At 34.0% G+C, this 25,189-nt stretch overlaps 1 protein-coding gene and 1 long non-coding RNA gene across 3 annotated transcripts; one reads left to right on the top strand and one right to left on the bottom strand.

The window, feature by feature from the left end:
* On the bottom strand, nucleotides 1-24,158 carry LOC132610290 (protein NRT1/ PTR FAMILY 5.2-like). Of its 2 annotated transcripts, XM_060324599.1 has the most exons (4): nucleotides 23,895-24,158; nucleotides 10,355-10,572; nucleotides 2,135-2,700; nucleotides 1-1,270 (listed from the first exon to the last, which is right to left on the bottom strand). In XM_060324599.1, the coding sequence occupies exons 1-4, from the start codon at nucleotides 24,025-24,027 to the stop codon at nucleotides 352-354; spliced, it is 1,836 nt and encodes a 611-aa protein (XP_060180582.1). In that variant the 5' UTR covers nucleotides 24,028-24,158; the 3' UTR covers nucleotides 1-351. The 2 variants fall into 2 exon arrangements, with proteins under 2 accessions (XP_060180582.1, XP_060180583.1); XM_060324600.1 differs by lacking the exon at nucleotides 10,355-10,572 and having other exon boundaries at nucleotides 23,895-24,032.
* LOC132610291 (uncharacterized) lies at nucleotides 7,865-10,005 on the top strand. Its single transcript, XR_009571107.1, has 3 exons — nucleotides 7,865-8,513; nucleotides 8,838-8,884; nucleotides 9,877-10,005. It is a non-coding gene; the product is annotated as an uncharacterized LOC132610291 (long non-coding RNA).
* Nucleotides 24,159-25,189: the final 1,031 nt, after the last annotated feature.

Genomic DNA, 25,189 nt, shown 5'->3' with positions numbered 1-25,189 from the left:
GAATTGAAAATGTTGTTCAATAAAATACAAATGAACTTTCATATCTTGAAACAACAATTATTTAACTGATTACCATTACAATCGTGTGAAAATCATAACAAAGAGAAAGGAGGTGAACAAGACTACTGCCCCATATAGCTATATTGCTCCGATTCTCAAAAAATACTGATGCATCAGTGTCTGATCCTCCAAAAATACATAACATTTGGAGGATCCAACAGGGTGAGGCTGCATTTTTGGAGGATATGACTCTGGTGCAGCGGCATTTTTGGAAGATCCAAGCCTTAGCCATATAGTACATTACCTAGCTAAAAACAGAAAAGATGTTTAAAGAAAACTGATGTATGTTAGTTAGGAGGCTAATGTGGAGCCAGCAACCTGTGTGTTGGTTGAAGCTTCTTGGCTATTAGTTACCCGATGTCTCGATCCAATCTCCAATTCTTGCCTTAGCACAGCCAGTGAGTCCGAGACTTCAGCTTTATACACATAATACTTGCTCACAAAAAGGAAAAAGAAGAAGTTCAATAAGTTGAGTAGGGCGAGGAACGCATAATAATAGTCAAGATGAGAGGCATTAAGGTTGTTTAGGATCCATCCTCTATGATTCCCATGCTTTTTGGTGATATGAGAAACCGTTGAAAGCAAGAAGCTACTAATGAAACCCCCAACACCAAGACTAGTCATTGAATAAGAAGTTCCCAGGCTTTTCATGCCTTCTGGTGCTTGATCATAAAAAAACTCAATCTTGGCTACTTCCAAGAATGCATCAGCTGTTCCCATAAGAATGAATTGAGGTAGCAAAATGAATATGGATAATGGTACTTGTTTACCATTTTCGACTAGGCCATGGTCCTTGGCTACACTAAGCCTATGTCTCTCAACGAATGATGCAACTAACATAATCGCAATATGGAAAGCCATTCCAATTCCCATTCTTTGAAGTATGTTAATGCCTCTTGGATTATTTGTCAATCTTTTGGCGATTTTCACGAAGAAAAGATCGTAGAGCACAACGGAGACTAGCATCGATATGGTAACGAAAGCACCTAAACTAGCCGGAGGGATGCTGAAATTACCAATGTCTCTCTTAAGAGTTGTGCCTTGTTTGATAAAAAGTGTGTTGATTTGAGCTGTCATTGTGCTTGGAAGAAATGTAGCAATCAAGATCGGTATCATCCTTAGCATTTGCTTAGTCTCTTCCACTTGAGTAACTGAACATAGCATCCATGGATCAGTTGTATCAATTTTTACACAAGCTTTGTTCAGAAACCTGCATCAAAATGTTTTACATGATTATTGTGTCATCAAGAACAAAGGAATGCAAAATACTCTCGGGATTCTTTTCCTCTTCTTTATTACTGTCTTTTTTTAGTGTGTGTTTTCTTGTAAAAATATTTAGCTGTACAGGCTCAACGGCCCATATAATCTTTATTGGATACTTATAACAAAACAAGTACTGCCTCCGTCCCAAAAAAACTTTTGACTTGGCACAAAGTTTAAAAAGTAAAGGAAGATTTTTAAAATGTGTAGTCCAAAACAAATCTTAGATAATTGTGTTGCTATAAATCATTTCATAAAGTTAAATTAGTTTTAAATATAGAAAGGGGACAATCTTTTTGGACAGACTAAAAAGAAAAGGAGGATAATCTTTTTGAGACGGAGGGAGTACTAATTTATATGACACTCTTTTGTGTTTTGAAATGTTCAAGAATTTTTTATACCATATTACTCCTACACAACTTTTACAATTGTCAAAAAAAAAAAAATCATTAAACTAATCGCACTTTATTATGTATTTTCTTCTATCTTCATTAATATATTATATAAGTCAACTAATATCTTAAACTTTTGTGCCTAGTAAAATACTACTATCACATAAACTGAAATAAATGGAGTACTTGTTTATAGTAAGTGTGACTTCTGAAAAAAAATAAGGTAACCTTTAGCTTGTTTGTATAAATTTCTCTTACTCTGTTAGTTATAACTAATTCTTTTTATCACTGAAGGTTATGGTAGGATGGATATGATCCCAACATCTTTAACCATAGATCTCGGGTTCAAACGCTCGCCTTCTCCTTTAATGGGTCGAGTTAAAAAGCAAAGGAAAAAATCTTTTTTAAAATTATATGCAAACCTCAAAGTAGGAGTGGAGTCAATTCTAACTTTTCCATTCTTGGTGTATTCTCCCAAATCAAGCTCATAAAACTCTTTTGGGTCACTAGGGACTTGAATCTTCCATTTCCTTAAGGCAGCTATAATGACCTTGAACATTCTAGTAAATGGGCTTCCTCTGGGCTTTTTATGCCTATAAAAAGGCGATCCAGCCAAAAATATCATTATTGATATAGCAAGGCCCAATGTTGGAAGCCCATATCCAAGGGACCAACCCACATTGTCTTGAATGTACACAAGCACAGTGTTAGCAAAGAGCGTCCCCAAGAAAATACTGAACATCCACCAATTGAAGAATGAAAGTTTATGAGCTTTTTCCTTGGGGTGAAACTCGTCGAATTGGTCGGCGCCAATCGTCGATACGTTGGGCTTCGTGCCACCAGTGCCGACGGCTAAGGTGTAGAGTGCACCAAAGAACACAGCTAGTTGAAGTGTGGATGCTTTCTTGCAGTCAGTTGCTGTTGGATGGGCACAAGGAGGCGGCTTTAGGCCATGGATTGATACTGCTAGTGTCAGTAGAGACATACCCTGTGACAATTGTAATGAAATTTGGTTAATCAGACTATAAATTAAAAGGCTACACTTGAGATGCTACTAAAAAAATGCGAATTTCCGACGGACGTTCCTATCGAAATGTTGTTAGAAATATGGGATTTCCGAGGAAAAGTACGTTGGGAATTCACGTTCTTTAGCAGTGACCTATGCAATAATAATCGAGCTGGCATAATCATTAATAGGAATATTACAATTTCGAGATGCCAAACAAATTCCTAGAACTCTTATGACATACTTGGCCCATCAGTATGCATATGACAGATCAATTAGCCCCCTTAACATCTTTCATAATTCGTTCTCAAGTCAAGAAATAAAAAAAATCATTGGTCGGACCTCATCAAAAGTACGTGCTCTTAGCCTTGTCAACCAATTGATGTAGGAAGAGCCCTTGGGACCTATTCATTCCTCCTCAGACTTCTTAGCAATCTTTTTCATCGTAAAGTGGTATTTCTTTTAAATCTTATAATCGAGAAATCCTTGAGGTCAGCTAGCATAGGATTAAAACTTGGTTAGTAATTGCCGGTCTCTTTTTATCTTTCTCTAGTTAAATATCAATTTTTTAACACTCGTGATGTATATCTAATCTACACATTACACGCTCTTCCTATTGCAAATGATTAGTATAAAAGGATACCCAATAAAATTATATACTACTCCCTCCGTCCCATAATAAGTGTCACCTTAGATAAAAAAAAAAATGTCTCATAATAAGTGTCACTTTAGGAAACCAAAACATAAATTGGCTAGCTTTTTCCAATTCTACCCTTAGACACAAACTTACAAGTTAGAGTAACATCTAAATGATGATTGGAAAAGCCACATTGTAATTTGGTATTGTTGGATTCTCAATGTCAAAAGGATTACTACTTGTGTATGCTCTAATCAAGAAGAAGAAATAATTTATTTTTATTATAGAAGGATAATTTAGTAAATTTTACAATGCATTATTGGTTTCTTAATATGAGTGTTTGACTAAAGTGACACTTATTATGGGACGAAAATAGTACTATATATGTTATTTATTTATTTTCCTCATAAACACTTCTAATTTTTCAGTTTAATATATATATATATATATATATATATATATATATATATATATATATATATATATATATATATATATATATATATATATATATATATAGAAGAGTGAGTTTCCTCACTTCTTCGTCGTGAGGCACCAAACTTTTTCGTCGTCCGTTTGTGGGCCCAAAAAAAATTGTGGGCCCACATATTTTAAACAACTACTAATATTTAAAAAAAAATTGTGACCCACATATTTTAAACAACTACTAATTTTTTTAAAAAAAATTATGGGCCCATATTAAACACCAACCAGTAATAAAAAAAAAAATGGAACCCACCACATCCAAACTCACGAAAAAAAAAGGTGGATCCCATATTAACAAAATCAAGCAATATTAAAAAAAAAGTGAATCCCATATTAAAAAACAAACAATGTTAAAAAAAAAGTGCTTCGAAAATCAAACAATTAAATCAATAATGATGGATTCATTGCCACATGCATATCAACCCATTAGAGGGAGCAAATGAAATTATTGTACAACAACATACTTAAAATACAAAAATGCTTAGAAAATCAAACAATTAAATCAATAATGATGGATTTATTGTCACATGCATATCAACCCATTAGTGGGAGCAAATGAAATTATTGTACAACAACATACTTAAAATACTTATATATATATATATCCATTTTCCAATTTTTGAAAAAAAAAATTATGGGCCCATATAGCCTGATGGATTCATTGCCGCATGCGTATCAACCTATTAGAGGGAGCAAATGGAATTATTGTACAACAACATACTTAAAATACAAAAGTGCTTAGAAAATCAAACAATTAAATCAATAATGATGGATTTATTGCCACATGCGTATCGACCCATTAGTGAGAGCAAATGAAATTATTGTACAACAACATACTTAAAATACTTAAAAAAAAAGTGTGGTCCCCATATTAAACACCAACCAATATTAAAAAATTCAAAAAAACACCAACCAATTAAGCATTTTAAAAAAAGTGTGGTCCCCATATTAAACACCAACCAATATTAAAAAAAAAAAAGTAAATAAAGTGGAACCCACCATCTCCAAACTCACGGGAAAAAAAAGGTGGACTTCATATTAACAAAATCAAGCAATATAAAAAAAAAAAAACAATGTCAAAAAAAAGAGTGCAGACTTTGTATTCGTAGCAAATACTAATATAATAAAATTTTAGATACGGAGGACAAACTACAATGTTATATTAATCGTGTTTTGAACATACTATCCCATATTGACAAAATCAAGCAATATAAAAAAAAAAAGTGAATCCCATATTAAAAAAACAAACAATGTCAAAAAAAAGTGCAGACTTTGTATTCATAGCAAACAGTAATATAATAAAGTTTAGATACGGAGCACGAACTATAATGTTATATTAATCGTGTTTTGAACATAGTATATATATATATATATATATATATATATATATATATATATGCATAAAAATAGTGCAAATTAATAATGTCAAAAAAAAAAAGTGCACCCCCTATTAAAAAATCAAACAATATTCATGTAATTTCCAATGTATCTCATTAAATCAATAATGATGAATTCATTATCACGTGCGTGTCAATCCATGAAATTAAACTGCTGTATTTGCTATTCCGCCATGTCATTTATTTGTTATGTTTATTAAAATAAATATACTTAAAATATTTATATTTTAAAATAAGATAGAATTTGATTACTTTTTTTATTTTTATTCTTACTCTAATAAATGTGAAAAGAAATTAATGTCGTAAAAAAATACATCAAATGCAGATCAAATAATGAATAAGATAAATTAGTCAAATTATAATTCTAATCGACGTTTTCTTAAAAAACCATGCAAAAGACAATATGACAAGTAAAATGAGCTAAACCGAGAATATTTACTAAAAATTAAAAAATAGTATTTCTTCGTTTAAATAAAAAATCAATTTCTACTTTGTTTCGTTTTAAACATGTAAAATTAATTTAATAATTTGAATTAGAGTTTTCCAAATCAAAATTTGATTAAAAATAATAAGTATTTTACACCTTTAAATTAATCAAATTAAAATTGAAAGTATCAATTGATGCTTAAATATTGCTATTGTTTTATCTCAAAGAGAAGAAAATAGTTTCCTTTTAAACAAGTCTTCTCTTTTAAAAAATATTAATAAATTTGCCGATTTTGTGTTCATAGCGAACATTAATATAATAAAATTTTAGATACGGAGCACAAACTATAATGTTATATTAATCGTGTTTTGAACATAATATATATATTATATTAAAAAACAACTACATACACATAAATGCACTATAATCTAAAGTGTTGGGCCCGTGCACAGCACGGGCTTAGCCGTCTAAGTATATATATATATATATATATATATATATATATATATATATATATATATCTCATGAAACTTCAAAATGTCTTGATAAGACACAAACTAATGTCTATCATGTTTACAACCAAGAAAATCACAGTCAAACCAGATTAATTTAAGCTAATTTTCTAGATTACCGCACCAGCTTTGAACATAATTTAGATGAAAGCTACTTGCAGAAGAAAACAAAAGAAAGAAAGGAAAAGACATATGTATCCAAAAATCCAAAAATAGATTCTCTCTAGAGTCAATAATGGACTTAGCTGACAAATGCTAACTACAAGAAAAAGCTAGTACTATTGTATTGCCTTTTGTCATGACTGGTGATTTCATCTTTTTTTATTTTGTTTATTAGAAAACAAAAGAAAGAAAAGAAAAGATATATGTATCCAAAATTCCAAAAATAGATTCTCTCTAGAGTCACCAATGGACTTAGCTGACAAATGCCAACTACAAGAAAAAGCTAGTACTATTATATTGCCTTTTGTCATGACTGGTGATTTCATCTTTTTTTTTTTATACTAATCGTCTTGATAATCACGTCATATCTAGCAGTCAAGGATCACGTTGTTCATCAAGTAGTCATTTATCAAGTTGCAAATAAAAATAAATTATCAGCATGACCATTCATGCACTCTAGTCAATATTTAATGTTGATAGCTTAATAAGATGAGTAAAACCTCCTATCCAATTAGTACATCTTGAGTGGACCAATCATGTTACCGATAATTGGACATGAATTTGCTAACATTAAAGTCAACAAGTTTGGTATATGGAAATTACACCCCATTACAATCGATCACATAAATTTTCTCAAAAAAAAAAACAAAAAAAAAAAAACTCAATAACATATGGAGATTATGTTTTCAATATAATTGTAGGCTGGAAAATTAGTTATGACATATTTCGCACTAGCGATTGGTCAATCAACTATACCAAATTATCCAATAATAAAGTCATTTATGTTTATTTTGTACCGATAAAGTCACTCAAGATACAAAATAAACAATAGTAATAACTTTAGTGAATAATACTGCATAAAACTTGTCTAACTTGAATGACTTTATTGATGCTTCATTATATCGGTGTTGCGTTGTTTCTTTTATGACATGATAAACGTAGTGGCAGAACCAGAAATTTCAGTAAGATGATTCAAAATATAATAAAATACACATAGGAATAAGCCAAGGAGATTCAACATATATATATATATTATGAAGGAAATTCGACTAGACCCTCTTTCGGTATATACTCTAGGTCCGCCCCCAGGTAGACACAGCTTTTATACATACTAGATTAGTAGAACCATAATACATATAAGTACTACACAATAGCAACAAGTAATGCAGATTAATTAATTAATCCTAGATGAGTTGAGTTGAGGTGTTACACCCCGGAAAAATTTTGCGTTACCAAAAACTGTAGACGACTTAGAATGGGCCAAAGGGCCAATTACAGCGCGAACGCGCCCCCAACGTGGTGCGAACACGCCCCCAACGTGGCGCGAACGCGCTGAACAAAAATCTGAAAATCAATTTCAGAATGAAGGTTGTGTTATAAGAAGGTAATAATGGCATATATATGACATTTGGAGACCATATGGTGTAAATTAGTTCATATGTTAATTGACGAAAAGCCCTCGTTGCTGCAAGCTAAGTGGGCCCACATGTCAAAGTTTTATAAAGGACATATGAAGATACATACGAGTAGTATATGGAAAGTTGAGCAAGTCCTAAGAAGGACCCATAAGCCAAAAATGGGCATAAGCCCTCCAAAAGGACGATTTAAGGAAACGTTTTCGGATGATCTGACTTGAAAGGGTAAAAACAGCATTATAATTTTGGAATTTGGGAAAACCACCGGAAATAAAAGTTGTAGATAATTGAAAGAGCTTTCTAACCATAGGTCGTGGGCCCTCATACGATATCGGGATCAAGAGTTATGACCGTTTTACTGAACGAACATCCAGTCAGAAAATTTAACCCTGCGCGAACGCGCCCAAAGGGGGCGCGAACGCGCAGAAGGAGTTTATATAACCCTACGCGATCGCGCCAGAAGGCAGCGCGAACGCGCTGAGCATTTTTCCAGTAGTTTCTGGCAGCTTCTAAACGTTATCAAAAGGGGGAAACCCCCCCTCATTTTCAGTTGTAAACACGAAAAACACCCCCAAAAAACTCTCCAAAAATCTGGAGAGTTCTCCCTAACTCTCCACCAAATTTTTGCCCAAACCAGGTATAAATTCCAAATTCCAGTCCGGGTAGCGTATAATTATTGGTGCAGAATCATATAACAGTGTGTGGTGGCCTAAATTTAGCGTGGAAAAGTGGAGATTAAGCAATATTAAAGGGAGAAAGGTATGAATCTCTTTCTATTTGTGCTAATACCGATTTATTTACGAAGAATACGCGATTAAATAATTGTATACTGAGTTAATTAGTTATGAAAGTTGGAAAACAGCGTGTGGGCTGTTTTATGAGATATTTTGGAGTTGAAAACATTATAATTGATGTTGGTATTGTTGTTGTTGTTGTTGGCTGCTGAATTAAAAATTTGAGCTAGGCATATAAACAGGGGAGATGTTGCCCGATTTTCGGCAGAATATAAAATAGTATAATTTGAATTATGGCACAAGTGTACGATGAAAAGGCTAACATTAGTGTGAATTATCTTAAATGTAGACTTACAAGCTCGGACACATAAGCGTAGCTAATAGGACGTGGAACAGGTATGTTAAGGCTCGTCCCTTTCTTTCAAAGGCATGATTCCTAACGTTATGAATTTATAGATGTTCCATATTTTCCTTGTCTTTAAAGGTTAGAAGTCTATGGTCCCAAGGAAATGATTATTTTTCCGATAACCCGTCAATGTTTTCAAAAATGCTCGTATTTTTTTCAAAACAAAAGGTTTATGGTTTTGTAAGCTTTTATGGCAATGACGATGGATATGTTTTATAATGACAATGATGAAGTCAAAAATAAGAAAATGTCTACAATAGATACGTTGACGATATGTTCCTACCATGAATATGACAATATGAGGTTTATGATTTTATTATATGTTTTCTCTTAACGCTACTCTTTATTGATAGCCTCGCCTTATAATTTTAGTTCCTTCAAGGTGAGACGTGGCGATTATGATTATTCCATAATATAATCGGAGGTTACCGACCTTACGTCACCCCGATGGACTTATAGCATTTCTTGGGCTCTCCTGCATGCTGCTCACATGATATATGTATATGGTATATGTATATGTATATGGGAAAAAGGGCCAGAGCGCTATAGACGCTGACATATGTACATGATACACGTATATGTAAATGGGAAAAAGGGGCCAGAGCGCTATAGACGCTGATATATGAACATGATACATGTACATGTATATGGGGAAGATTGGGAAAGAGAAGGCACTATAGACGCATAACCACCTGATCAGTTGGAGTATGATACATGATATCGTCCCGGACGCGGGATATATGGGCGAGCCGACGTATTTCGGCGCTATGACATGATATGATATGAAATGATATGATATGATATGATATGACTAGATAAGTATGCATGGCATCCGCCTAAGCGGCACTCATATGTACAGGTTACTCTTTTATCTTATGACATGTTCTGTGTTCCATACAGTTATTATTCATGCCTTACATACTCAGTACATTGCTCGTACTGACCCCCTCTTTCTTCGGGGGCTGCGTTTCATGCCGCACAGGTACACCCAGATGAGTTGAAGCTAATATAGAAGATATTCCAGTAGAGTTGGCAAGCTCCACATGTTCCTGGAGTGCTACCGAGTCAGAGTACATGTGCTACGATGTCTGATAAATGTTAGAGACTTTGCAGACAGAGTCGTGGGTATAGGATGTCGGTATTGTGAGCGGCTCCACTAGCCTATGTGTCATTTTATGTGATGTTATAAAGTTCATATGATCACAGATTATATTGATTGAGTATGATGAAAAAAAAATTTGAAAGCTTTACTATGTTTTCCACTCCTTATTAATGCAAGAGTCTAAGGAAATTAAGTACGTAATAAGAGTCAGCGGGTTCGCTCGGCTCCGAGTATGGGGTCGGGTGCCCATCACACCCTAGTAAAGTCGGGGTGTGACATGAGGTCAGTTGTATATAAGAAAACCTATGTGTCGCTTCATTTAAATTCATCTCAAATAATGTGTGGGTTAGTGACGTACCAAGAGATAAATGGCACAGGCAATCAAGAAAGTCCAATAACGGCCAAGAAAGGCATCAGCAACGTAGGCGCCTAAGATAGGAGTCATCCATATAGTGCCCCCCCAATTTGTCACATTGTTTGAAGATTTCACTGTCCCTTGATGCAACTTCTCTGTTAAGTACATTACCAAGTTTGATGATATCCCATAATATGCCATACGTTCGAACACTTCATATACTGCCAACAATAATAAGTCATTAATTGCCAACAATAATAAGTCAACAAGAAAAAGTTTTAAGTAAAAAATAAGGAACACCTGTTTACAATATGATAGTAGCTAGTTAGATTTGTGATGGTAATTAGCGGAGGCTAAATCAGAATTTGAAATTTATGAGTTTTTATAGCGTCCTCATAATAATATACAATAATAATTGAGTTCATAATTAGATATTAATAGATACTTAGATTTTTTTTTTTTGATACATATATAGAATTTGGACTACGTGAACATGTAACTTATTAGCTGGTTTCGTTCGCCGGCTAATAAGCTCCTCATTATTGTTGGGTTGTTCAAACTTATTATGGTTGGGTAGGCTGGGACTGAGGATTGGTGGAACTCAAAACAAATGTAGGGAAAAGGTAGTATTAATTCCGTCGTCCCCAAAAAGCTGATGTGTGAAAAAGTATAGCATTTAATTTTTCATGTGATTGGACGTTCAAATCTTAATCTTAAAAACATTCGAACAACCCTCTTCTTAATTGCTATCATCTTCTAAATTAAAATATTCCTTCATTCTCTTGTTATCTTGTGGTAAGTCACAGAAAACCCTAAGGCCGTCGCTATCTCCTCTCTCTTCTCTCTCGATGGCGAGTTAGGACAGCCATGGCTGTCGCTGTCTCTCCCCAGCCTTAGGCTGTGGGAGAACCCTCTCAAAATCCTAAGGATAGTGGCCCCAACCCTACTGAACGACTATCTTATGCATCACGCTTAAATCAAAACCAAACAACCACATCTCTAACAAAAACGTTACTAAAACCTAGTGAACTTGTTCATGGAATACCAACTTTACAATTTACAATGGAGGAGCGTGAAGAATTTGCTAAAGAGGAGGGACTCCATCAAGCAATAACGGTGAAACTATCCCTAGGCGCACTAGATTTGCAAGTGTTGCGCACAATATTGCCAAAAAACCTTGGCATTAAAGGTCATTGTTTAATTGGTTTGCTTGCTCCAAGGCAACTTCTTTTGAGGATCGATCAATATGAAGACTTCGTGGCTTCATTATCTAGGATCGTGAATTATTTTCCTTTCAACGGGAAGGAATATCAATTTAGGATTTTCCCATGGAGTATTGGCTATAACCCTAAGGAAGACACGTTTAGGGCAGCGGTATGCATTTCTTTGCCAAATCTGCCACCAGAATTATTTGCTAGGAGAGCATTAATGTCCATTGCAGCGGCAGTTGGGAAACCAACTGCCATTGACAAGGCAACTCAAGTTCGATCCAGACCTAGCACGGCTAGGGTTAAAGTTATCTTGGACCTTTTGGACACGCATCCGGATCATGTGAGGTTACAATATGTGGATGGAAAAACTGGTAAGATCGTAGAGGAGCTCCAGGAAGTTATCTATGACAATTTACCACTTTGTTGCAATCATTGTAAGCACTAAGGACATAATGAACGTAAATGTCTTGGACTATTGGGAAAGAAGCTGGTTTAACAAAAAGAAAGTGTTGATGCATCGGAGGAAGAGGGGCTTTTGGTTGAAAAACTCCAAGGTGATGCAAGAGCCTACTTGAATGCCAAGAAATAATTAGCTAAAGTTGTTGTTCCTACAGACGATATACCTATAGGGCAGAATGAAAACATCGATACTACAGAGACACAAGGTGATGTTGAGGGCCAAAAGAACCCTGCAAGGAGCATTGCGTCGAATGTTGAAGCTGGGCAGCGAACAACTGTAGAAACAAGCGATGCTATTGGTGATATTGGAACAGGTACAATTGTAGAAAATTCAAGGATTGAGAGTTAGCTCTAGTTCCCCAAACTGGAGAGATATTGCAGCAACAAAAAATTGTGAATGTTGCAGAAGTGTCGCTAGTTGATTCGAGGCAGAATCCAACTGTTACAAGTGATATAGAAGATGCTGAAAATTTACACCGTTGTTTGCAAGATGAAAATGATAATGCAACGGGGAATTGGACAGTGATTGCACACAAAAATTCGACCGGTACTTCCTCAGCCAGTCGAAGTCAATCTCCGGGTTGTGAAAAAGGTGCGACTGAGAAAATGCAATTGCGTGTCGATCCTAAGGTAAATTTATCTATTCAAAATGCTTTTGCACCTCTGTCAGATACTGGAAACATTCAGCTGGAACATCTTAATAGGAGTCCTGGTAATCAAAAAGATAGTGCAACAAACAGTTAAAAATACATACGACGCATTATCGCACGACAACTCTGGTACAACTATTCAGGTTGCTCTCGGTCAATTTACAGCAAATAGAGTTAGATGCTTGACCGATAAGAACCAACAAAAAGAGTCATTGCAACAAGAAGTGGCTATTCATAAGTTGTCCCCAAGTCATAGTGCCACTAAGAAAGCTAGGTCTCTTTCCAATTCAAACATGAATTTAAATGAATTAGATAAGGTGAACCAATGTGGTGTTAAGTCACCTGTACGCTGTGGTGACAATCTGGATATTGTGAATGTTTTTGGAAACTCTCGTTTGGATGGGGTTGGACAGTGTGTAAATGAGGAAATTAATACTCAAGAAGAGATAAGTGCTCTTAGGTGGGCTGATTTGGTTGATGAAGAAAAGAAGGTTTCACCTCCTTCCTTGAAAAGCATATTACGTCCAGAAGCTCCAATATTTGTGCCTAAAAGTGCGATTGCAAAGAAGAGTGAGTCAGGGGCCTTAGTGTCAGGACTTAGTCCAACTAATGCTTATGCTATTGATTTGGGCGATGAATTTTTTTATGAGGATCAGGAAGATAATATGCTGGATGTATGCTTTGATAAAGTGGCTAGGGATGGGAATCTCTCACCTAGGCAACAAAGAAGTGGAAGCAACAAAAGCAAAAAGAAGACACATGGAAGGCAACATTGTTGGGATGGTAAAGTGATTGAGGAATTTGTTCCAAGACACCTATCAATGCGACTGGCAAAGCAGAATCATATGACAGTGTCAACAACTTCAACACGATCCAATAAATTCAAGAAAGAGAGATGAACTATCAAATATTTTTGGCAAATTTGGAGAAGAAGACAAGAGGAAAATTGTTACACCTCGTGGATTTTCGCGTCATCGTAAGCAAACTAACGTGAGTTCAGAGAGGCCATGATACCCCTATAAGGTCAAGAAAGTCTTTTAATAAGTGTTAGACAAGTATTTAAAGGTTTCGGGATCAAGCGAATCGAAGAAAATAGGTTCGTTGAAAATTTGGAAAAAAATTGACAAAATTTTTGACGGAAATTTTGGCCCAACTTGTCAGGGGCATATCTTCATGTTAACGCTTTTTGACCTCAACTACCAAAGATGAGGCAGCCGGATTTTGAATAGTGACTCATGTATTGCCTGAATCCATCAAGCGAACTCCCAGATTGGATAGTTGTTGAAGTTCACGACCTAACTCTTTCTTCTCTAGATGAACATCACATAAACTATCCATGGATTTGCGGCTAAGAACATCAGCTACTACATTTGCTTTTCCAAGATGATATAAAATGCTAACATCGTAATCTTTTAATAGCTCCAACCATCGCCTTTTCCCCAGATTCAATTCCTTCTGCTTGAAAATATACTGGAGACTCTTATGGTCTGTATAGAAATTTTGAGATTTCTGCAAATGGAGTTCTCAGTTATCCAAGCAGGCTATGTGTTCCGAATGTTGCAGGATTAAGCCGTCAGATTTTGGAAGAAGCCCACCATTCCCGTTATTCTGTCATCTAGTAGCGACAAAGATGTATCATGATCTCAAGTCCATATATTGGTGGGACGTAATGAAGAAAGATATAACAGAGTTTGTAGCTCAGTGTCCTAATTGCCAGCAGGTGAAAATTGAGCATCAAAAGCCCGGAGGATTGTTGCAAGTTATGAAGATTCCACATTGGAAATGGGAAGTGATTAATATAGATTTTATTGTAGGCTTGCCTCGTTCTCGACGTAAGCATGACTCTATATGGGTAGTTGTTGACAGACTTACAAAGTCAGCTCATTTTCTACCAGTCAGGACTACGTACTCAGCAGAAGATTATGCAAAGCTGTATCTTAAAGAGATAGTACGACTTCATGGTGTCCCAATATCCATTATCACTGATAGGGGAGCACAATTTACAGCTAATTTCTGAAAGTCCTTCCAGGAAGGTTTGGGAACTCAAGTGAGACTTAGAACAACATTTCATCCACAGACTGATGGGCAAGCTGAGCGCACCATTCAGACCCTCGAAGATATGTTGCGAGCATGCGTGTTAGACTTCAGAGGTAATTGGGATGATCATTTGCCACTCATTGAATTTGCATATAACAATAGTTATCACTCTATCATTCAAATGGCCCCATTTGAGGCTTTATATGGGAGGAAGTGTAGATCGCCAATTGGATGGTTCGAGGTAGGGGAAACAAAGATAATAGGCCCAGAATTGATCCAGCAAGTGGTAGAAAAGATCAAGCTTATTCGAGACCGGTTGTTGACAGCCCAGAGTCGTTAGAAATCTTATGCGGACAATTGTCGACGAGATTTGGAATTCCAAGTTAACGATTGGGTATTCTTGAAAGTGTCGCCGATGAAGGGTGTAATGAGATTTGCCAAGAAGGGGAAGCTTAGTCCCCGGTATATTGGGCCTTACAAGATTGTGCGCAAGGTGGGCCAAGTGGCTTATGAGTTAGATCTGCCTTCAGAACTAGAGTCAGTCCATCCAATTTTTCATGTGTCAATGCTTCGTAAATGCATTGGAGATCCCTCCAAAATTGTGCCTGTAGATGATGTCCAAGTTACTGAGAAATTGTCCTATGAAGATGTACCTATTGCCATTTTAGATAGGCAAGGTCGGAGACTCAAAACCAAAGACGTAGCCTCAGTTAAAGTTCTAAGGAGAAACAATAGTAGAGAAGAGATGACTTGGGAAGCAGAAGAAGATATGAAATCCAGATATTCACATTTATTTCCACCCCCAGAAGAAATTCAAGATGAGACGCCATTGTCCCCAGGTATGTAATGCTTCTTTTGATGACTCCTTGGTCGTGTGTGACCAATATTGTTATTGTTGTTGTAGCCCTGTGAGGCATTCTATAATTTGGGTTGTTGTGACAGGCTGGTACTGGTATAGTTACAAGGAAAACTCTGGCGAAATTTTTGTACAATTCCTAAGAGTTTAACATTCGAGAACGAATGTTTCTAAGGGGGGAAGGATGTTACACCTCGTGGATTTTCGCGTCGTCGTAAGCAAACTAACATGAGTTCGGAGAGGCCATGATACCCCTATAAGGTCAAGGAAGTATTTTAATAAGTGTTAGACAAGTATTTAAAGGTTTCGAGATCAAGCGAATCGAAGAAAATAGGTTCGTTGAAAATTTAGAAAAAACTTGACAAAATTTTTGACGGAAACCTATGTAATCCATAACCTATGTAAATTAAAGTTCAGCAAGTGGTCTTTCCAATGAAATTGACAGATCACATTTCTGTAAAGTACGGAGGAAAATACGGCCTGTACAAAAAAGTATGTCCCGTACTTTTTGGGCGTATTTCGCAAAAAAATTCCAGAACTTAAAATTTTTGCCCCCTAACTGATGAACAGTATCACGTACTTCAAAGTACGTGATGAACAGTAACACGTACTATTCCCGAGATTCCCAGAAATTAGGGCGGTAGAATTTTTTTTCCCAACTTTTATATACCCATTTCCACGACTTGGGCCTTATTTTTCACCCAAAATCAAACCCTAATTTCTCTCTAAGCTCCCCTTAACACCCATAAACACACCAAATCATTCCAAATCAAATCAAAAGAAGATCAACCTTGAAAACCTAGTTTAATTTATGGGCGTTGGAGTGTTCTTGCTTTCACTTGGAGTTGTGGGGATTAAGTATTAGAGCAAGTTGTGTGAGTTGAAATTCTTCAAAAATAAGGTATGTTCTTCGTCTCATCTATTGTGTTAAGTGGATGTGAAGGTTTAGCAAGTCTTAAAAGTGGAAAGAGTTATGGGAAAAAGTTCAAATATGAATATTGATGATATTTTGAGTGTAAATTAACTTGAGCTATAATTGTTAGCGTATTATGAGTATAATCTTGTTATGAGGGGTAGTAATGATGTTGAGAAAGTGTTGTATATAAGAGTACAAGGGGATGTATTGAATTTGCTGTTATGGATTGTTTATGAAAAGAAATTTTGGGATGGAATTTAGTATAATTTGAATATAATCTTTTGATTATGGAATTGTTGCTATCAATATTTGGGAGTTGTTTATCATATGGAGGAAGTGGTTGGAACAAAGGAAATGTTGCCCAATTTTCGTTAGCTCTTAGTCATTTTAGTTTAGACTCAAGTATGCTTCCAATTATCTAATTTTAGTACAAAATCTCTTGAATGTAGAATCGTAGGCTTGGAGAGGGAAACGTTTAGTCGATAAAGTTAAAGAGACGTAAAGGTATGTAAGGCTAGCCCCTTTCTTTCAAAGGCATGGCTACTATACTATGATTCCTTTATATTTCCATGACTTCCTCATAACCCAAAGTTGAAGGCTAAAGATTTCTAAGAGCTTCCTATGAGAAAGGGATAAGAAATGTTCTATGATAATGACGATGATTATGATGATTTTATCCATCGAGATTCTAAACTTATGAAATGATGCTATAATGAGACTAATGATCATATTGCATGATTTTCTTGATATTACTCATTGTTGATAGTCTCACCTCATAATACTAGTTCCTTCAAGGTGAGACATGGCGATCATGATTATTCCATAACATAATCGGAGGTTACCGACCTTACGTCACTTCGATAGAATTATAGCTTTTAATTGGACTCTCATGCATGCTTATTTTTATGTATGATTACACCGGGCCTAGTTGGCCGGGCAGACACCACTTCGGTGGGCGGTTTATGGATGATGATAGTTACACCGTGCCTAGTTAGTCGGGCAGTCACCCCTAGTGGGCGGCGTGAGATGATTACCCCGGACGCGGGCTAGTGATGATATTATGTTATGTATGTATGAAAAATGTTTTCTTAAAAGGCTAAGCATGCATAGTATTCGCCTTAAGGGGCAGTTTGATATACAGGTTATCTCTTTCCCTCATGTTTCCTTAATTATTGCTTTACTACATTATGGTTCATGCCTTACAAACTCAGTACATTATTCGTACTGACGCCCTTCCTTTTATGGACGCTGCGTTCATACCCGCAGGTAGACAGGGAGACGGACCGGATACCTAGGAGCTCTATCAGTAGTCGTATAGGAGCACTCCACTTCTCCGGAGTTGCCGCTTGTTGGTATATTTTTGTGTACATATTTGGGGCATGGCCGGGTCCTGTCCCGTACTTAAGATTCCAGTACTCTAGTAGAGGCTCGTAGATATATGTGTGTGGGTAGTAGATGTCTTATGATCTTATTAGTGCATATTCTGTGCATCATTTTGTAGCATTGTGAGCCTATGCATATATATATATATATATATATATATATATATATATATGTTTGGGAAGTAAATGAAGGTTGTCTCGTAATGGGTTTTATGATGAGAACGGTGTATATTCAGATTGAATGTGATGACAAGTGAGTTAGGTGGTGCTCGGTAGGGTAGCTCCGGGTACCTGTCATGGCCCTCTAGCTGGGTCGTGACAAAATACTTCAGGTTACTTTAGATGGGCAAGCTATCTTTTTTAATTCATACATATATAAAAGGAAGCTTGAGGTTGATAACTCAACCTTCCTCTTGGCGTTTATATTTTTGCATTACTTAAGTATCCTCATTTGTAATATCATCGTAGAGTGTATTATAAACTCTGTGATAATCATACAATACCTAATTTTCTCTAACTCTTATTTTCTTAAGGCTTGTTAATTAGTAGAGGTTCGTTACCTCATTAGGATTTTTTAGGTAAGTTCTAGCCCCCCTTGCTTGTACTTATTCATGTTGAAGATTTTTATATTGTTATTAATAAAAGGCCGCTAGACACTCTGTCCAGTGGTATAAAAAAAAAATCTTAATCTTTGATTTAAGTATACAATTTTCACTTTTGGAAAATTATGTAAAGAAAAGAACTACTAGACTAAGTACCTTTAAGATATTTCCATATTTTGACTGCATTTTCTTTATTTAGAAATATGGGTCCAACACTTACGTAGTACTCTTGATAAAATGCAACTACATGACTTTTCAGAAACTCTTTGGTGAAGAAGATCACGTCAACTGATCTGCCACACTTAATAATTACGTAGTACTCTTGATAAAATGCAACTACATGACTTTTCAAAAACTTTTTATAGTTTCGTTGACGTAATAATTAGCTGATTCTTAAAGATAAAAGAAACCCAAGATATTTATTTTACTTGATTTAATGTAGATGTGGGGGATATTCTTTATCACTGTGTGGGACGTAGATTTTAATAGAGTAACATGGGGTGTATGCATTATTGGATGAGTGAAGTCAGAACAACCCACGACACCCAAAAGAGATTTTAAAAAGCGTGTACATATACTCTTACTAGAATTTGTCTAAAGATGATCTTCAAAATCTCTTCGATACTTAGTAGGCACTTTATTTGGAATTTTAAAGTTGTTTTGTTATAGTTTTTACAAAGAATATTTAATTATTTGAATGTATTGAAAGTAAAAATAAATTTTTTGATATTTTTTGAATTTATATTTAAAATTTTTATGACCTAAAGTAAAATAATTTTTAGAAAAAAGTGAAAATTCTCATTACCAAACTGGTCCTTAATTATCCACTTGGAAGCATCAAAGAGCATGTTCGGAGATATTTTCTCTTTTTGTCAACATCTTTTCAGATATTTATATTTTATTTTTTGACTTGTTTTTCAGTCGATTGATTCAATGTTGTTGCCATTAGCTGTGACTGAACCAATTTACTACACGACAAATGACAAGTGAGGTGCTAAAAGGTTTTTCAAAGGAAGTTTTTCAAAAAATATGTTTAAATCAAGCACAATAAGCAATGATATCTTTTACCCCCTCCGTATTGTCTTAATTTAATTTGATACAAAATTTAAAAAATAAAGAAAGATTTTTGAAATGTGTGATCTAAAATGAGTTTTAAATATTTGTGTGACTGTAAATCATCTCATAACGTTAAATTGTTTCTAAATATAGAAAGGTGTAATATATTCTATTAATTCTTCGTTTTGAAAAAAAAATCATTGTTATAATTTTACATAGTTTGAGCATATATAAATAGCAGTTCGGTGCACTAAGCTTTCGTTGTGCCTGAACTCCGGAGAAGGATCGAACCACAAGAGGAAGGATCGGATCACAAAAGTCTATTGTACGCAATCTTACCTATTAAATTTTCACGGAGAACCAATTCATGATTATTATTATAATTTTTTCACCTTAAATTCCGGCAAAACTCTGTTCTACTTCTTTTTGGATGTGGTCCTCCTCCTACCAGAATAATTCTGGATTAATCTTATTTCTTCGTGAAATGTAGTGTTAGAGAATCTCTCATGTCTTTCATTGATATATATATATATATATATATATATTACTATATAGAAAGGTGAGTATGGACACTTTTTGGTCGTCCGTTAGCACTTTTTCGTCGTTCATTTGTGGGGCCAAAAAAAATTGTAGACTCACATATTTTAAACTATTAATATTTAAAAAAAAAAAATTACGAGCCCATATATTTTAAACAACTACTAATATTTTCAAAAAAAATTGTGGGCCCCATATTAAACACCAACCAGTAATAAAAAAAAAAAGAAAAAAAAAGTGGAACCCACCACATCCAAACTCACGGGAAAAAAAAGTGGATCTCATATTAACAAAATCAAGCAATATTAAAAAAAAAAGTGAATCCCATATTAAAAAAACAAACAATGTTAAAAAAAAAATGCTTAGAAAATCAAACAATTAAATCAATAATGATGGATTCATTGCCACACGCGTATCAACCCATTAGAGGGAGCAAATGAAATTATTGTACAACAACATACTTAAAACACAAAAATGCTTAGAAAATCAAACAATTAAATCAATAATGATGGATTTATTGTCACATGCGTATCAACCCATTAGTGGGAGCAAATGAAATTATTGTACAACAACATACTTAATATCCGTTTTCCAATTTTTGAAAAAAAAATTGTGGGCTCATATAGCCTGATGGATTCATTGCCACACGCGTATCAACCCATTAGAGGGAGCAAATGAAATTATTGTACAATAACATACTTAAAATACAAAAGTTCTTAGAAAATCAAACAATTAAATCAATAATGATGAATTTATTGTCACATGCGTATCAACCCATTAGTGGGAGCAAATGAAATTATTGTACAACAACATACTTAAAATACTTTTTTTTTTAAAAGTGTGGTCCCCATATTAAACACCAACCAATATTAAAAAATTCAAAAAAACACCAACCAATTAAGCATTTAAAAAAAAGTGTGGTCCACATATTAAACACCAACCAATATTAAAAAATAAAAAAACACCAACCAATATTTTTTTTTTTTTTGAAAAAAGAGGTAAATAAAGTGGAACTCACCATCTCCAAACTCACGGAAAAAAAAAGGTGGACTCCATATTAACAAAATCAAGCAATATATAAAAAAAAGTGAATCTCATATTAAAAAAACAAACAATGTCAAAAAAAAGAGTGCAGACTTTGTATTCGTAGTAAACACTAATATAATAAAGTTTTAGATACGGAGCACAAACTACAATGTTATATTAATCGTGTTTTGAACATAGTATCTCATATTGACAAAATCAAGCAATATAAAAAAATTAAAAAAAAAAAAGGTGAATCCCATATTAAAAAAACAAACAATGTCAAAAAAAAAAGTGTATTCATAGCAAACACTAATATAATAACGTTTTAGATACGGAGCACGAACTATAATGTTATATTAATCGTGTTTTGAACATAGTATATATATATATATATATATATAAATAGTGCAAACTAATAATGTCCAAAAGGGTGGGCCCCATACTAAATAACACCAAGCAATATAAAAAAGACAAAGTGAACCCCATATTAAAAAAAATATAATGTTTAAAAAAAAAGTGTAGACTTTATATTCGTAGCAAACACTAATATAATAAAGTTTTAGATACGAAGCACAAACTATAATGTTATAGTAATCGTGTTTTGAACATAGTATATGTATATATATTATATGCATAAAAATAGTACAAACTAATAATGTCCAAAAAAAAAAAAAGTACACCCCATAAAGAGTGGACCCCATACTAAACGACATCAAGAAAAGTGGATCCCACCATCTCCAAACTCACGGTAAAAAAAAATGGACCCCATATTAACAAAATCAAGTAATATAAAAAAAATGTGAACCCCATATTAAAAAAAAATAATGTCAAAAAAAAAGTGCAGACTTTGTATTCGTAGTAAACACTAATATAATAGAGTTTTAGATACGGAGTACAAACTACGATGTTATATTAATCGTGTTTTGAACATAGTATATATATATATATATATATATATATATATATATATATATATATATATATAGTGCAAATTAATAATGTCCAAAAAAAAAAGTGCACCCCCTATTAAAAAATCAAACAATATTCATGTAATTTTTAATGTATCTCATTAAGTCAATAATGATGAATTCATTACCACGTGCGTGTCAATCCATGAAATTGCTTTTCTTCAAAAGGTTAAGTAGTAAAACCATACAATTTTTTTATTTTTTTTATATTAGCCTGAGATCTAATCTAAATATTAAACTGTTGTATTTGCTATTCCGCCATGTCATTTATTTGTTATGTTTACTAAAATAAATATACTTAAAATATTTATATTTTAAAATAAGATAGAATTTAATTACTTTTTTATATTTATTCTTACTCTAATAAATGTGAAAAGAAATTAATGTCGTAAAAAAAAATATCAAATGCAGATCAAATAATCAATAAGGTAAATTAGTCAAATTATAATTCTAATCGACGTTTTCTTAAAAAACCATACAAAAAATAACATGACAAGTAAAATGAGCTAAACCGAGAATATTTACTATAAATTAAAAAATAGTATTTCTTCATTTAAATAAAAAATCAATTTCTACTTTGTTTCGTTTTAAACATGTAAAATTAATTTAATAATTAGAATTAGAATTGTCCAAATCAAAATTTGATAAAAAATAATAAGTATTTTACACCTTTAAATTAATTGAATTAAAATTGAAAGTATCAACTGATGCTTAAATATTGCTATTGTTTTATTTCAAAGAGAAGAAAATAGTTTCCTTTTAAACAAGTCTTCTCTTTTAAAAAATATTAATGAATTTGCCGATTTTGTGTTCATAGCAAACATTAATATAATAAAATTTTAGATACGGAGCACAAACTATAATATTATATTAATCGTATTTTGAACATAATATATATATATATATATATATATATACATATAAATGCACTATAATCTAAAGTGTTGGGCCCGTGCTGCCGTCTAGTATATATATATAAGAGCTTTTGAAGCGTTTAATGAACTGGTGTACTCCACTTGTTGGTAGGTAAAGTAGCCAGAGGGATATACAGGTGCAGAGCTATTTTTGGGCAAGAAGTCAATTGACACCCTTATGCAGAGGCGAAGTCAGAATTCGAAGCTTGTGGGTTCGGATTTCTGATTCTTTAAAGTTAATTAGTTATTAATTAATAATTTGTACATGTTCGACAAAAATTTTAATACTAATATATGGTTCGGACAAAAGCTACTGAGTTCGATCGAACCCACATCCGAAGGGCTGGCTCCGCCCCTGCCCTTATGTTAAAGAATTACAAAAGTGTGCATATACACCATTTCTTAAGTCCACTGAGCGTCTTCTTGTATTTACTTCATTAAATTCTAATTCATTATTGAAAATTTTGAATCCACTACGGGGAACATGTAATATTTGGTAACATATCAGAAGACGAGATTTATCCGGTTAAACCTTAAAATAGCTAGCTATATCCATTTTACTCTAGAAAAGAAAGATTGATCAAGTGATAGAAGGTAAGTAGAGCACAAATTTCCAGCAGTTTTATGAAGTGGGGTAATTAAACTGAATAAAGACACTAGACTATTATGGTTCATGCAGCTAGTTTGACATAACTAAACTTGTCCTCTTTTTGGGCTCGAAGAGTGTTTACATATCGCTTGGAAAATGTTTACTTCTGTGCTTATGAGTGAGACTGGTTGAAAAATTAAGCGGCATGATAAATAAATATTCATTAATCGAATACAACTTACTTGGAATATGAGACGACTTTTATTGTGTGCATATACCAGTGTTGGGGTTTGGGTGGGGGAAGGGGGAGTAAGAGAGAGAGAGAGAGAGAGTAGCATACCGACAATGAAGGAACAAGCTTTCCATCCACCAGTCTTGAATCTAAGAACAGGATTGCCTTTGAGATCTACAGTTCCATCTTTTGTGTATCCATCATCATGCCCATTTTCATCCACATGATTAGAAGTTGCCATAATTATAGGAAATATTGGATGACTCCTTTATTCAATTGTTATGCAAACTTCAAATTAGAGTGCATTTAGAAAGCACAGCTAGCTTGTTTACTTTCTGCTTGGCATAGAAAGTCTGCTATCACTACTACCTTTATATAGACCCCAGCGTCTCTGAATTAAGTCATTCTAGAGTTTATGTACATATCAACAACAAGCCCAGTGTAATCCCACTGAGTGGGGTCTGGGGAGGGTAGAGTGTACGCAGACCTAACCCCCACCTTGAAAGGTAGGGCGGCTGTTTCCGAAAGACCTTCGGCTCAAGAGAGGATATCAAGTGAATTATTTAATAAAAATAAAAATAGGATTTTAGTCAAAATTATTAGGTTCTAACTAAAACTATAGTTCCGCTCTAAGTTACTTGGACTCAGGTGTGGGTGTCCGACATGCAGGTACGGATCCGAAGGTCGGATCCTTCATGATCAAAATTTTAGGATTCGGGAATACGGATCTAGGTACGGGTGCGGGAATTCGGCAAAAATTAAATTTAAAATAACAAAAAAAATATAGCTATAAATATGCATAATTATGAAAAATACATGCTAATAATTAATTTATATGTTGTCCCTCTTTTCCAAGAAAACATTTATAAATAGCATAATTAGGTTTATTAATAAAGTTTGATACTTATTTGTAATATATATGAAGTTTATTCCATCTCAAAAAAAAAAATGTTTCCATCTCAAAAATATATATGAAGTCTATTTAAATGAAAAATGTGTGCCTTCAAAGCATATACAGATCTTTAGTTTACAATTAAATAATTGTATATTATTTAGATTAAAATTCTATTTATTTTTATTTTTTGATAAGGGTGTAAAAAAAATAGAATTTTAATTGTACAAAAAATAATTAGTACTTATGTGTAAATGTTAATTCTCAAGAAGCAACGTGGCAGCATATTAGCACTCCAAATTAACAAAGTGGTCAACTCCAAAATAGTCTCTGCGTCTTCTTCTTCTTTGTTCTTCTCTGCGTCTTCTACATCGTTCTTCTCTGAATCTTCTTCCCCAACAAAACCTTTTCCATGTCCCTATTTTTTTCGCAGTACAACACGAACCATGTCTCTGTTACTACATAGCAGCGAAATTAAAGGTATTTCGTTTTCCATCTCTTCAAATCTCCA

This window comes from Lycium barbarum, chromosome 9, assembly GCF_019175385.1.
Source record: "Lycium barbarum isolate Lr01 chromosome 9, ASM1917538v2, whole genome shotgun sequence".
NCBI lineage: Eukaryota > Viridiplantae > Streptophyta > Magnoliopsida > Solanales > Solanaceae > Lycium > Lycium barbarum.
Note: the sequence above shows the minus strand (reverse complement) of the source record. Positions and strands in the feature narration are given on the sequence as shown.

What these genes read in the sequence shown, in the direction of transcription:
- LOC132610290 (XM_060324599.1), bottom strand. Translation starts at nt 24,027, where the DNA reads ATGGCAACTTCTAATCATGTGGATGAAAATGGGCATGATGATGGATAC. An exon ending in CCTGTGCCATTTATCTCTTG is followed by an intron (nt 2,701 to 10,354) that starts GTACGTCACTAA and finishes CAATTGTCACAG; the next exon opens with GGTATGTCTCTACTGACACT. An exon ending in GACTCCACTCCTACTTTGAG is followed by an intron (nt 1,271 to 2,134) that starts GTTTGCATATAA and finishes ATTTTGATGCAG; the next exon opens with GTTTCTGAACAAAGCTTGTG.